This window comes from Heteronotia binoei, chromosome 21 (genome assembly GCF_032191835.1).
Source record: "Heteronotia binoei isolate CCM8104 ecotype False Entrance Well chromosome 21, APGP_CSIRO_Hbin_v1, whole genome shotgun sequence".
NCBI classification, from domain to species: Eukaryota; Metazoa; Chordata; class Lepidosauria; order Squamata; family Gekkonidae; genus Heteronotia; species Heteronotia binoei.
The window spans coordinates 188,990,310-189,004,377 of NC_083243.1; the positions used below are offsets into that span (position 1 = coordinate 188,990,310).

The window sequence follows — 14,068 nt, forward strand, 5'->3', positions numbered from 1 at the left end:
GAACGGAAGAACCCACGCCAGATGGGTGCCTCAGATGGGAAGGGAACAACTTGTCCTTCCTCAGGTATTTGGGTACAGCATGCTTCATTCCCCTTCAAGTGGAGGAAAGGAGGAGCAGCAGCATATGCCCCCTGTAAGGGGAGGGACGGTGGCTCAGTGGTAGAGCATCTGCTTGGGAAGCAGAAGGTCCCAGGTTCAATCCCCGGCATCTCCAAAAAAGGGTCCAGGCAAGTAGGTGTGAAAAACCTCAGCTTGAGACCCTGGAGAGCAGGGGAGGGATGGTGGCTCAGTGGCAGAGCATCTGCTTGGGAAGCAGAAGGTCCCAGGTTCAATCCCCGGCATCGCCAAAAAAGGGTCCAGGCAAATAGGTGTGAAAAACCTCAGCTTGAGATCCTGGAGAGCAGGGGAGGGATGGTGGCTCAGTGGTAGAGCATCTGCTTGGTAAGCAGAAGGTCCCAGGTTCAATCCCCAGCATCTCCAACAAAACAAGGGTCCAGGCAAGTAGGCATGAAAAACCTCAGCTTGAGACCCTGGAGAGCTGCTGCCAGTCTGAGTAGACAATACTGACTGATGGACCGAGGGTCTGATTCAGTAGAAGGCAGCTTCATATGTTCATATATGTACAATTCACTGGCATGCTGAAGCATGGTAAAAGGAAGTTTGAAAAGTTATGAAGGTGAAAGCACTTGGAGCTCTCTGTTGTCTCGCCTAGCATAATTTCCCAGCCTCAGTTAAAATACAGGGATCAAAAGACTGACCAATCTTACAGACACATTGTAAGGCTTAATGAGATAATATCTATGTGAACACTCTAGTTTATAAATGTTAAACGTTATGCTATACCATGTTAATTTCCTTCATTCCGTTCTGTTAGTAAAAGTTAATCTCAACTACCTCACTGCAGCTCAGTGCAAGAGTCTCAGCTTTGCATGTAGAAGGTCCCCGTTTCTGTCTCTGGTATCTCTAGTTAAAAGGACCAGGTAGTGGGTGATGTGAAAGAACTGTGCCTGAGACCCTGGGCAGTCAGTTCCAGTCTCAGTAGACAATATTGACTGTGATTGACTGATGGCTTGATTCAGTATAAGTCAGCTTCATGTGCAGGCGAGATTCATCTGGCATAACGGTGGTGAAGGAAAACCATCTTTTGAGGACAGGGTGTGGCTCAGTGTTAGAGCATCTGCTTGGTAAGTTGAAGGTCCCAGGTTCAATCTCCAATATTTCCGGTAAGGATCAGGCTATAGGTGATGTGAGAGACCTGGAGAGCTGCTGCCAGTTTGTGTAGACAATGCTGAATTTGATCGACCATTGGTATGGCTTAGTATAAAGTATTATTCCTCCGAGCTTTTACAGGCCTAGGGTTAGCAGACCCCACTGCTGACTGGCAGGGAGCCGGGGGGGATGGGAATCACCAGATGGTATGGGGCCTTTGCTGGTGACACAGGACATCGATCCTTTGTGCATTAGAAGTGATGTTGGTGCACCATCAGGGACACTCCGGCATTGAGGTAAGACCTCGGTGTCCTTCAGGAACATGCTGAGCATTTCTGGGTGGATGGAAGCGACATCAACATGGTAGGATGCTCATGAGGCTCACCAATATTCCCCTGCTGGCCAGCTGCATGGCAACCCTATATGGACTGTCTGAGTCTGGACAAAAAAGGGAGATGCGTTCTAGCAGCTGATAGTGTTCTTAATGAAGTTTTGTTAAATTAATTGCATCTTAGTTATTTGGATGTGGGATTTGGTAGCTCCTGGACCTGGGTCCTGATTTGTTGTGAGAAAGGTGGGATTATAAATCTTTCTTTCTTTCTTTCTTTCTTTCTTTCTTTCTTTCTTTCTTTCTTTCTTTCTTTCTTTCTTTCTTTCTTTCTCTCTTTCTCTCTTTCTCTCTTTCTCTCTCTCTCTCTTTCTCTCTCTCTTTCTCTCTTTCTCTTTCTTTCTTTCTCTCTTTCTTTCTTTCCCTCTCTTTCCCTCTCTCTCTTTCCCTCTCTTTCTCTCTCTCTCTCTCTTTCTCTCTCTCTTTCTTTCTCTCTCTCTTTCTTTCTCTCTCTTTCCCTCTTTCTCTCTCTCTTTCTTTCTCTATCTTTCCCTCTTTCTCTCTCTCTCTTTCCCTCTCTCTCTTTCTTTCTTTCTTTCTTTCTTTCCTTCCTTCCTTCCTTCCTTCCTTCCTTCCTTCCTTCCTTCCTTCCTTCCTTCCTTCCTTCCTTCCTTCCTTCCTTCTTTAAATTTATATCCCGCCCTCTCCACAAGCGGACCCAGGGCAACTAACAATCAATTATAAAATATATTTAAAACATTTTGTGGTGCTATACAACTTTGATTTGGCAGGATCTTTCTTTTTTCTGTTAGTGATAATCCTCGCAGAGTTGAGAACATTCAAAATTTATTAAGAATTTTTTACAACAAATACTGAAACCTACAGTTGGAGCAGGGGGAAGTATATATGTTTATGATTCATGTAATTATGAATACAAAGAAAGCTGGGGGAAACATTAAACAAGATGAAACACAGCAAGGAATGCTACTTTGCATGCACCCAGAAAAGCTTTGTGTTTAAATGCTTGTTAGCTATACAAATACTGGCAGAATATAGTGAAGATTAGAATTGACTACTGATGAAGGTTAAAACAGAAAGTGCCTAAGTAGGATTACAGGGAACATCAAGAAGACAAAAAATAATGACTACTACATTATACAGCTTTACGCCTACCAATGAAGACACTGAAATTGTTCAAGATTCTCTAATCCTTGGCTTCATCATCAACCAAAAGGGAGACGGCAACCAAGAAATCAGGAGACTGAGACTGGGAAGGGGAGCCATGAAAGAGCTAGAAAAGATTCTTAAGTGTACAGGGCTTTTTTTCCCCTGGGAGAATGCAGCAGACCAGAGTTCCAGAGCCTCCTTGTAGAAACAAAATTTTCAAAAAAAAATGTTTAAAAGTTCGTGAGGGGCACCTGTGTGTTTCTCCTTCATTTCCCTCTTGAGGGTTCCGGCACCTTTTTCCAGAAAAAAGGTCCTGATTAAGTATAAAGATGTATCACTTGCATTCAAGATTAGGATAATTTATGACATAGTATTCCCCATTATAATAATAATAATAAATTTTATTTCTATCCCGCCCTCCCCACCTCGGCAGGCTCAGGGCGGCTAACAACATTTCATAAAAACATACAGTGGTTAAAAGCCTTTAAATTTAACAATATAAAACAGTAAACATTAACTTAACAGCATTAAAACAGTCCAGTAAGTGCAGTTATTCAGCGGTATGGTCTTAAACCGCATTGGCGGATGCTTCATTGCCGATCTTCTTAACAGTCCAGGTGTGCGAGCTTAAAAAGGGCGGTCTTGCAGGCCCTGCGGAACTGATCAAGGTTCCGCAGGGCCCGCACCTCCTCGGGGAGTCGGTTCCATAGGGTAGGGGCATTACCATGTATGGGTGTGAGATTTGGGCAATGAAGAAAGTTGACAGGAAGAAAGCTGATTAATGTGGGGTTGGAGGACACTGTGGACCACCAAAAGGACAAATAAGTGGTTTCTGGATCAAATCAAGCCTGAATTCTCCCTGGGAGTTAAAATGACTAAACCGAGACTATTGTGCTTTACATGACGAGAAGACGAGAGTGGCTGGAAAAGACAATAACGCTAGGAAAAGTTGAAGGCGGCCGGAAAAGAGGAACATGGAATGGACGAACTCACGGAAGCCGTGGCAGCCCTCCATTTGTGAGACCTGAGCAAGGTTGTTAACAATAGGATATTTTGGAGGTTGCCATAAGTCAGAAATGACTTGACAGCACTTAAAATACCCACACCCACAGAGAGAGAGAGAGACTCCTGCATGGCTGGTGCATGGGAGTAGGCAAGGTGGCTACCTTGGGTTCCACCTCGCCTACAGGTCACCTTCAGGTGCCCCCTCCCACTGCTCCACCACTCTCGGCTTCCTGGGTTGCAGACTGAGAGTGGTGGGACTGCGTGCCAGTGTGGGCTCTCCTCCAAGCCTGGCTTCCTAGCCGGGCTCAGAGGAAAGCGGCCTCATTCTGAGGCTGCCTCATCTTGCAAGGGAGGCAGCCGGGAGAGAAGCTGGGCTGCCTCTTTAGTCCACCCGGGACCTGGGCAGACGAAGGAGGTGGCGTGGCCTTGTTCCTAGCTGCCTCCCCTGTAGGGTTGCCAATTCAAGAAATATCTGGGGACTTTGGGGGTGGAGCCAGGAGACATTAGGGGTGGAGCCAAGATCAAGGGTGTGACAAGCATAATTGAACTCCAAAGGGAGTTCTGGCCATCATATTTCAAGGGACTGAACACTTTTTAAATGCCTTCCTTCCATAGGAAATAATGAAGGATAGGGGCACCTTCTTTTGGGGCACATAGAATTGGACCCCCTTGTCCAATCCTTTTGAAACTTGGAGGGTATTTTGAGGAGAGGCACCAGATGCTACGCTGCAAATTTGGGGCCTCTACCTAAAAAAATAGTTCCCCCCCAGAGCCCCAGATACCCGCAGATCCATTCTCCATTATTTCCTATGGGAATACATCTCCATAGGGAATATTAGAGTTCCCAGCAGATATTTCCCTCCCCTCCCCCCGCTTTCTGATGACCCTGAAGCGAGGGGAGGGCCTCCAAACCAGGGGATCCCCTGCCCCCACCTGGGGATTGGCAACCCTACTCCCCTGCAAGGGAAGAGAGCCTCAGAGCAAGACACAGAAGCCCCGCTGCCCCTTTTGCTTGCCTGGAACTGAGGTGGACAAAAGAGGTGGCGTGGCCTTGCTCTGACCCCCATGGGGGGCACAGGTGTGAGGATGGCCTGGGGTGGCAAAAACTCCAGTGCTGCCTCTGGACTCCTGAAAGGCTTTTTGAGTTCTGAGGGAAACGATATTCATTTTCCTTTCCCCCCTCACATAATGTCCTCCTATCCTCCATTGTAGTACTTAAGCCCTCAGAACTGCTGATACCGCTTCTCTCACATTTTAAACCATTGGCAAATTATTGTAAATATGCCGAGGAACAAGTGATGAAGTTTCAATAAGTTTGCAAATTATTGTAAATATGCTGAGGAACAAGTGATGAAGTTTTTATTGGCTGACAATTATGAATCCGTCTCACGCAAGGTTGCTAGGTATTGTTATCTGGTAATTAAAAAGCGTAGATCGTACTGTAAGTTGAGTTATTAGTGAAGGATTAGTTCGGTCCGGAATTTTAGGAATTATGGCTGTAACTGTCTATTGCCATGTTCTTATGCTGTATTATCTTATATTATTTTGTATGCTGGTCTTATGACTGTTTTTAATAAACTTTGCTTTAAGCCCCAGTACTGCTCTCCTCAGATGGACTTTCTGCACCTTCCCATTTTTGATGGTAAAGAGATTGATGCTGACAATTTTAGGGAGGATATTTCTTATGAATGTAAACTCACATGGCTGATAGTAATCATCACATCAAGCAAAAGGCTTAGAACAAAGTGGATCTAGTGAACTGATGGTAGCAGAGTGACTAAGAGGATAAAGTGATCTGGGAGATTACCTCTTCCGATCTCTCCTCAGCCGCTCAGTAACTAAGAGTCTTTCAATTTCAAACTGCTTTGCACATCTGCATTGCTGTTTGACATACAAAGCTGTTGTATAAATAACGCTCTGGATGTCCCTGAAATGTTTTGAATACTGAAAACTCTATACCAATGGAAAATACTCTGTTTGAAGCATCTGCTGAAGAGACCTGTGTTTCTTGAAAGCTTATACTACAATACAGTTTATTAGTCTTAAAGGTGTTACTGTACTCTTTACTATTTGAGATTGTAAACACTAGTTGCTACCAGCAGGGGGCCCATATTTTTAATCCCTATGGAAAATCAACAATGTAATTTTTACCACACTCTATCTGAATGAGAGTTCTGGGCCATGAAATTTAGAAAGATTCCCAAGTCACATAAAGGGTTTCCCCCCCCTTCATCATCTATTGTAACATGTAACTTTTTTTGTTTGATTTCTCTTCCCTTTTTTTTTTCTGTTTGATCAGGACCCTGATGACTACTCAAAATTAATTTTAACTGGTTCCCAGCAAAGCCTTCCTTTTAGGATACAGTATCAAGGATCGTATTTCACATTTAATCATACTGTCCAGGAAAAGTTGATATACAGCTTAATAGTCTACAAGGCAGAAGGAAACCTAACAAGCTGTCTAGTAAGTATGGAAATCAAATGGGACAAAATCATGTTTGAGAAAATTCAACATCCCACACACTTCCTCCCTTCTTCCCTCTCTTCCTCCCTCCCTCCCTTCCATGGTATGGCTTTATTGGGCATAGCCTTAAACCTAACCACACTAATATATTTTAATCTCCCTTTTCCATTCTAAGGCCAACCTAATTATAAGCATTTTTAATTTTAATTTTATGTTTAATTACTAAAAGGTATGAGACCAAGGATTTATTGACACTGGGATCCTTATCCCACAGAAGAAAGGAAAACCTTTGGTCATAGCTTATAAACTCATCCTTTTCTAACAGCAGGGTTAACCTGCACGTTTTCTACATTCCCAGGTTAATTCAGATAAAAGATTATGGTACTAGTATCTGATTTCACCAGATACTAGAGAATATGTAAATGCTGGGCCTGATAATTTGGCTGTCTGGTTATCATTTCTTAAATTGTATACACAAAAGCAACATGTTGATTGTTGCTGGAATCCAAGATGATAGTTTGACTTTTGTATACAGATAACAGACCACCTTATTGTAAAACCACCACTATTCTTTACAAACAGTACCAAATCTGCTTTCCCTCAGTTTAAGCCTCTTTAGATCAGTGGGCTTGGACTGGAGTCATTTCCTGCCCAACAAGTTCTGTATTAGGACGTCAAAATATAATCTATTGAGTGGTTAGAAACATAGTGGAAGAACAAACTTGCTCTGAAAGGTCTTCAGTTTGCAAAGATGTTTTAAATTTGTCACAGAACAAACTGTCTCAATAACAACTGATAGTTTGCTTTGGAATATTTCTGTAACGATTAAGAATTACAGTCAAAACATCCATACCAAAAACCATGGAAATCAATAGGCTTACTGTTTGACACGCCCCCCCCCACCAAAATAGTAAATTATTTTCAGTAAATCACTTCTAATTTTTTTTAAGCTAAAGCTTTAAACTTAAAAGATAACCTAAAAGCATTCTGCATTTTGATGGTAGGTCTAGAAGTTAAGCAACTTTTAAAGTTACTTATCATCTGTATGAATGAATGCTTCTAGCTTCGTATGAAAAAATGCAGATCGATACACTAGCCATTAAGTTGATAAGAGTATATCAGCTGATTAAGTAAACTTTATTTTGACTTATAAGCAGCCAAATCAGAGATGCTGGGTAATCAGGCCTTGACAAAGTACCGTATATACTCGAGTATAAGTCGACCCGAATATAAGCCGAGGCTTCTAATTTTACCCCAAAAATCTGGGAAAACTTATTGACTCGAGTATAAGCCGAGGGTGGGAAACGCAGCAGTTACTATTCCTGTGGCAGGTAAGGCCACAATGCTGCTTGCAATGAAAGATGAGGAGAATGGTGGTGCAGAACACAAATCAACAATACCAAGGCAGAAGTTATTTCTGGTCAGACTGAAAACACCAGTCCCAGCACGACCCCTCCCCCTTCAATGAGGAGAGCAGGGGGCGGCGGCTGCTGATGCTCCTCCTGCGGCCGCTCCACAACCACTCCGTTCATCCATCCATCCCACACTCTCTTCCTTCGCCCCCCACCGCCGCTCACCATCGCTGCGCTTGATCTCCACATAGATCCCTATCTGGATCTTGCCGAAGTTGGCCGCTGCCATCGCGTCATAGAGGGGGGAAGGAAGGGAGGCGAGCTTGTGATCGGGGCGCAGCCGGGTGAAGGGGGAAAAAAGGGGAGGGAGGTGGCAACAGCGGCAGCAACGGCAGTTTCTACGGGGAAGCGGGGAGGGGGAAAGGGAGGAGGAGAAAAAGGCGCCGGCTGGATACAACAGTTGCCAGGAGCTGCTGCGGCTGCGCACAACATGGAGGCGTCACGGCAGGACCGGCTGAAGGTGTGGGAGGAGCAGCAGCGGCGGGTCTCCCTTGGCGCCCGCTGAGGAGGAGTTTGAGTGTGAGGTGATTGGGGTTGAGGCCGCTGCCATCGCCTTTCCCCCGCCTCGCAGATGGAGCAGCTCTTGCCACCTCCCCAATTTGCCCTTCTCTCCGGCTAATCCCGCTGTTGTGCAGCGCTTCCTTGACGGTCTGTCTCTCTGGGCTTCACAGCCTCAGAGGATGCCGACAGAAGGTTATTATTAGCACGGCGTTAAAAGGGAGTGATCAGCCGAAGGTTGCCAAATGAGGGAGACGACAGGGAGAGTTGAACTCCAGCTTTAGCTGTCCTTGGAATTCCGGGGATGCGGGCGGAATAGTGACTCGAGTATAAGCCGAGGAGGGGTTTTTTCTGCCCAAAATTTGGGCAGAAAAACTAGGCTTATACTCGAGTATATAGGGTATGTGATATTCATGTCCTTAAGTTCCAGACCAACCATTCTTTGATTTGACATTCTTAAATTACTTTCTCCTAACACATTTTTGTGTGCTTTGCTCATGAATTTAACAAATGTAAAGGTCGAATCCATGTTACTATGCATGTCTAAAGACATTAGAAAGACTTCAAGAGTAAAGAGGGGTTTATTCATCGATGGAAACTCTTCCCCTTGACCAGCATGACTCTTAATTTCTTTTGAAAGGCTTCCACAGCTTTCTTTTCATTTTCTTTCTCTTTTTGTTCCTTTCATCATCTTCTTATGAACCTCATATCTGAGGGGCGGGGCGTCAGCTACTAAGATGGCGGACGTAGAATAGTCAAGCTCCCTTTACCCCTTTCCCTCCATGCTTTAAAAATCATGCAAAAATCTACTTTGACTGCGGCAAACCATGCCCAAGCCTGGGACAATAAAAAACAAACCCGAATCTCCTGAAAAATCTGCTATCCGGTCGTATCTATACTCAGCAAATGCGGCAAGAAAACAGACGCAACAAACAGGCCCACCATCCAAAATGGCGAACGAAACTGAAGAAATGGAACATAATCAAACAATGCCGGCTAAACCAGGTATGGCGGACGTTTTAACATCCTTCAAAACAGACATTCTGAAAGAAATTGCCCAAATACATCAGATGTTAAAACCGATGTCAAAACAACTAAATAACATCCAAGCATCCCTCCAGAAAGTAGCGGAAAGGGCTGAAACAGCCTTAGAAAATAGTATTACTAACCAGGAAAGCATCCAAGCTTTTCAAAAACATGAAGACTGGGCCATCGAGAAAATTTTTATCTTAGAGCAAAAACTCCGCAAACGTTCCATAAAATTCTGCGGCTTTGATGAGTCAGAAGAATGAAATATGAACCTTATCTCTTTTGTTTCTAACTGGCCTTCCTCCCTTATGAACCTTGAAGATGGTGTAGAACCATCAAAGTGTATAGAATCGGATCAGTACAAGCAGCAGCCAAAAAAGGCCCTCTCTGTCATATTCTCAGGGTGCAGGCAGGCAGGAGTCCAAAGCCAGTCCAAGGTCAAAGTCCAGGATGTCAAGCAGGAGCCAAGTCACCAATGCAGAATCACAAACCAAAATCAGAAGTCAATGTCCAAAAGCCAAAAGGTCAGGGTGCCAAGGAAATCAAGCAGGTCAAGATCAGGGATCAGGAAGGAGCATGGATGCAAGCCAGAGAATAGACTTGTTGCTTCCACAAGGTTACCAGGTCCTGGGTGGGAGCTATATGGAAGTCTCAATCAGCCTGCTGCCTGGGTAGCAGTGACTCTGCTAGAACTCAGGGCTGAGATATCTGAAGCATCAACGTCCCTCATGTCTTCGCTCTGAAAGTTCTTTCTGGAGCCTGCTTTGAACTCTTGAGATGGGAGGAGGAGAGCTTGGAGGAGATTGATCGTCAACAGCTGACACTGGTGCCTGGAGAGTGATTGATGGGCCAGCTGCTGTTTGTTCAGCTGAAGAACTGGCTGGCAACTCTTCCAGGTCTGTTAACCCTTCCAGCTCCTCCTCGTCAGGGCTCATGGCACTCGTGACATAATGACCGAGTTCGCTGATTACAGAACATGAAATGCAATACTGCAGGAAGCAAGAACAAAGAAAGGACTGCCTTATAAATCCACAACAATTCTGGCTTTTCCGGACTTACCTTCAGAACTTCTTCAGTTTCGCCATTCATTAAAACCCATCATGACAACCTTAATGGTGGCAAATGTTAAATACAAGTGGCTTCCAACAGGAAAACTATCGATCAGACATAACTCAACGACTCATTTCGTAACGGACACTGATTCAGGCTACGATCTCTTGCAAAAACTCCAGTTAGAAGCTCCGGACAACAGACCACGTAAATCCACAACGTGCAAACTGGACTTAACATCTACTCCTCCAAGCTGGCAAAGAATTTATCCAACAAGGACCAGGACAGATAGCAAGAAAGATAGAAAAGGTGATACCTAAAAACTTTTTTTTCATTTGCTAAAACTAAATAGCCAAAAGTGAACAACTCCATGAGGTGGGGAGGGTAAAGGTGGACTCTACTATAGTTCCTCGTAATGGCGAGTATTTTGTGTTTGCTACTCTATGTATTTTACATGGCAATCGTAGTTTGAGACAAGGTTCTCTTCCCAAGTCCAGAGAGACTGGGAGTTCTTTTGTTTTTCAGGTTTACAGTGGACATGCAACTATTTTCTTTATTGTACCAATAGGAAATGAGGTAAAGCTAAATAGCAACTTCTGGGCATTTTTATTCTGTTTTTTTATATTTTTACAGTAATATTTTAAATTCAAAAGCCTCATTAACTAGTAGTAACCTTAGAAACTACAAAAATCATTCAGGGATATTTGGGGGAAGGGGGGGATGGTTTTTGTTTGAACTGGAAGAAGGAAGGGGGTGGGGGGAAGGGAGTGGGTACTGTTACTTGGTTAATATGCTTTTTCAACTCCATAGATAGTCGACCTTTCACAAATTGCCACTACCTAAGTACAAGCTTTGTATACAATATTGTGCAGCACCTAATAATGTTATTTTTTAATGTATTGTATGATATAACTCCAACCATCTACTTTCTGCACACTCCAAATGGCTGATGCTCTCAACTTTTTACTGTAAACTGTAGGGGGCTCAATAACCCAATCAAGAAAAAAAGATTTGAGTCTGCATTGTTAAAACTACATCCAGACATCATTTGTCTTCAAGAGACTCATTTGAAATCACCCAATTACAAAATCTTCCAATCCAAACAATTTCCCCATCAATATCAAGCACCAGGCACAAGTAAGGCAAGAGGTGTTGCAATCCTAATTTCAAACCAAAATTCTGTTATATTATCTGACTCATTTTGTGACCCAAGAGGATGATATCTGTTCATTAAAGGAACACTAAGAAGTAAACTGATTGCGATAGCATCAATATATGCTTCTAATGAGCAACAATTACCATTTATAGAAGTTCTCACCCACTTAAAAAATTTTGCACATGATGACACATTAATAGGTGCTGACTTAAATTATATAATTGATCAATCCTTAGACAGATCCAACCCCCCCAAAAAAACAATTTACAAAGAACAAAACTCCAAAGATATACTAACTTACTCTCTATCTTAAACAAGTTTGAATTCCTTGATATATGGAGATCATGCAATCCAACAGTTAGGGACTACTCTTATTTCTCAGCACGTTTTCAGGTACACACCAGGATAGACTTCCTGTTAGGATCCAAAAACTTAGCGAATACAATTCTCTCAGTTGAAATTGGTTCAAAAATATGCTCAGACCATGCATGGGTCAATGTAAAAATCTTATGGTCAACTTCTCTAAGGCCCTCTAAACAATGGACTTTTAATCCAGCTCTTCTCTCGCATGACATGATTAAGGCAGATATCAAAAAAACTTTATTAAATTACTTTCAAGAAAATGTTAATGGGGAAATCACAAATGTCACACTTTGGAAAGCAATGAAACCTGTCATAAGGGGTCAAATCATATCGATCTCAGCTTACTACACCAAACAACAGAGATGTTTAAAAGAAAAGATTTTAATAGAAACTGATTGCCTAGAATGCCTTCACAAACAAATATGCAACCCAAAAACTTACCAAAAACTTGAAACTCAATGCAAGCCCCTAGAAGCCCTAGAATTGGCTGACCTTAATTTAGATATCTAATTAAAATATCTAATTAGAAGTTCATATTCTATACGCAACTTAGCCCAAAAAGTTAATTCACAAATTTTAAATCATTTTTTTAAGTTTTATAGTACACTCTACAAATCAATTTCACCTTCTCAGGACTCAGTTAATCAATTTTTAAAATCAATTAAAGATCTCCTGAAATTGAGTAAAGAACATAATCACTGAATGCACCTATTAGAGAAAAAGAAATTACAGATGCAATAAAAAATATTTAAAACAGCAAATCACCAGGATCTGACGGTCTTTCCAATGAATTTTATAAAGTTTTTCACCAAATCTTTTCTAAATACCTTGTGTGAGTTTGCAATGATGTGCTAAACTATGGTACCCTCCCAGCTCATGGTCTGAATCAATAACAATTGTAATCCCAAAACCTGGGCACGATCCTGAAGATGTGAAATCATACAGACCAATTAGCTTATTGAATCAAGACTTTAATTTTTTTTCAGCTATTCTCACATCAAGACTTAACCAATTCATCTCACAATATATCCATAGTGACCAGGCGGGATTCATACCATCAAGAAACATAACCGACAACATAGGGAAAACTGTAAATATCATCAATCATTGCCGCTTACATAAAATAGAATCAAGTCTTCTTTCATTAGACTTGGAAAAATCCTTCAACTCTATTGAAATTGGTTATCTTATTAATCTCTTTCAGACAATGGGTTTTGGGAACAACTTCATAACTGCGGTCAAATCAATTTATTATTCCCCTAAGGCCAAACTTAGAATAAATGGTGCATACTCAGAATATATTTTTTTCCTACTAGGGGCCTATCACCCATTCTTTTTAACCTTTCTATTGAATCTTTAGCTCTTCTCATTCGTTCTCAATCCAACATATCAGGAGTCAAAATTGCAAACAATACTTACAAACTATCAATGTTTGCTGAGGATGTAGTTTTATACCTCACAAATCCTATATCATCTCTATATCAGTTAAATTCTTTAATTAATCTCTTCAGCCAGATCTCAGGACTTCAATTAAACAACAAAAAAAACAGAATTGTACCCCTTGTTCCTCAAAGATTAGTTACAAATAGAAAGAAACATTTTAACTACAAATGGATCACAAAAAATTGGAGGTACTTAGGCTTGCAAATTCCTCTTCAATTAGATGAATTATATTTAACTAATTGGATCCCCATTCAGGAATCTATCCAATCAAGACTCAAGGCATGGAAAAAAAATCAATTTGGCCTGGCATGAGAAAGTTTACCTTGTTTGGTCTTTTCTCTTGCCCAAAATCATGTTTTTATTCAGGTCTTTGCCACTGGAAATAACTCGGAAAGCACTAATTCAAAGCCAGAAACTGTTCCTAAAATTTTTTTGAAATTCAAAATGCTCAAGGATCAACTACTCAACGTTCTGTAAAAGTCCACAAGAAGGAGGATACGGGTTCCCCGATATAATTCTATACCATGACGCAACACACATAGCTTCTTTAGTAAAACTAATGAATACAAATCACACATCTCCAGATTGGGTACAAATACAAGGATTCTCATACACCCAGCCTATTGGAAACATAGTATGGAACTCAGCGAAACAACGTCCTACACCTACACTCAGCTGCCCTGAGCCACTTGTGGGAAGGGCGGGATATAAATCTTAAATAAATAATAATGATAAAAAAGAATACACAATCCATTTATCTTAGGTACCTTAAAAATATGGGACAGACACAAAGAGAAGCTGGCACCAGGAATATTTCCATTATCTCCATTCCTGGACCAGAATTGGTTCCAGCCAGCACTAAATAATGAAACATATTATAAATGGTACCAAAATAATTTATACAAATTAATTGATATTTCTAAAAAATGGTAAAATCTATGATA

At 41.8% G+C, this 14,068-nt stretch overlaps 1 protein-coding gene across 4 annotated transcripts in view; it reads left to right on the forward strand.

Moving 5' to 3' along the window:
- SLC15A2 (solute carrier family 15 member 2) overlaps window positions 1–14,068 on the forward strand; it is a 144,937-nt gene that overhangs the window by 85,434 nt on the left and 45,435 nt on the right. For all 4 annotated transcript variants that reach the window (XM_060261865.1, XM_060261866.1, XM_060261864.1 and 1 more), the window contains one exon: window positions 6,009–6,173. In XM_060261865.1, coding sequence (XP_060117848.1) covers window positions 6,009–6,173 — 165 coding nt within the window. The remainder of the gene's footprint in view (window positions 1–6,008; window positions 6,174–14,068) is intronic.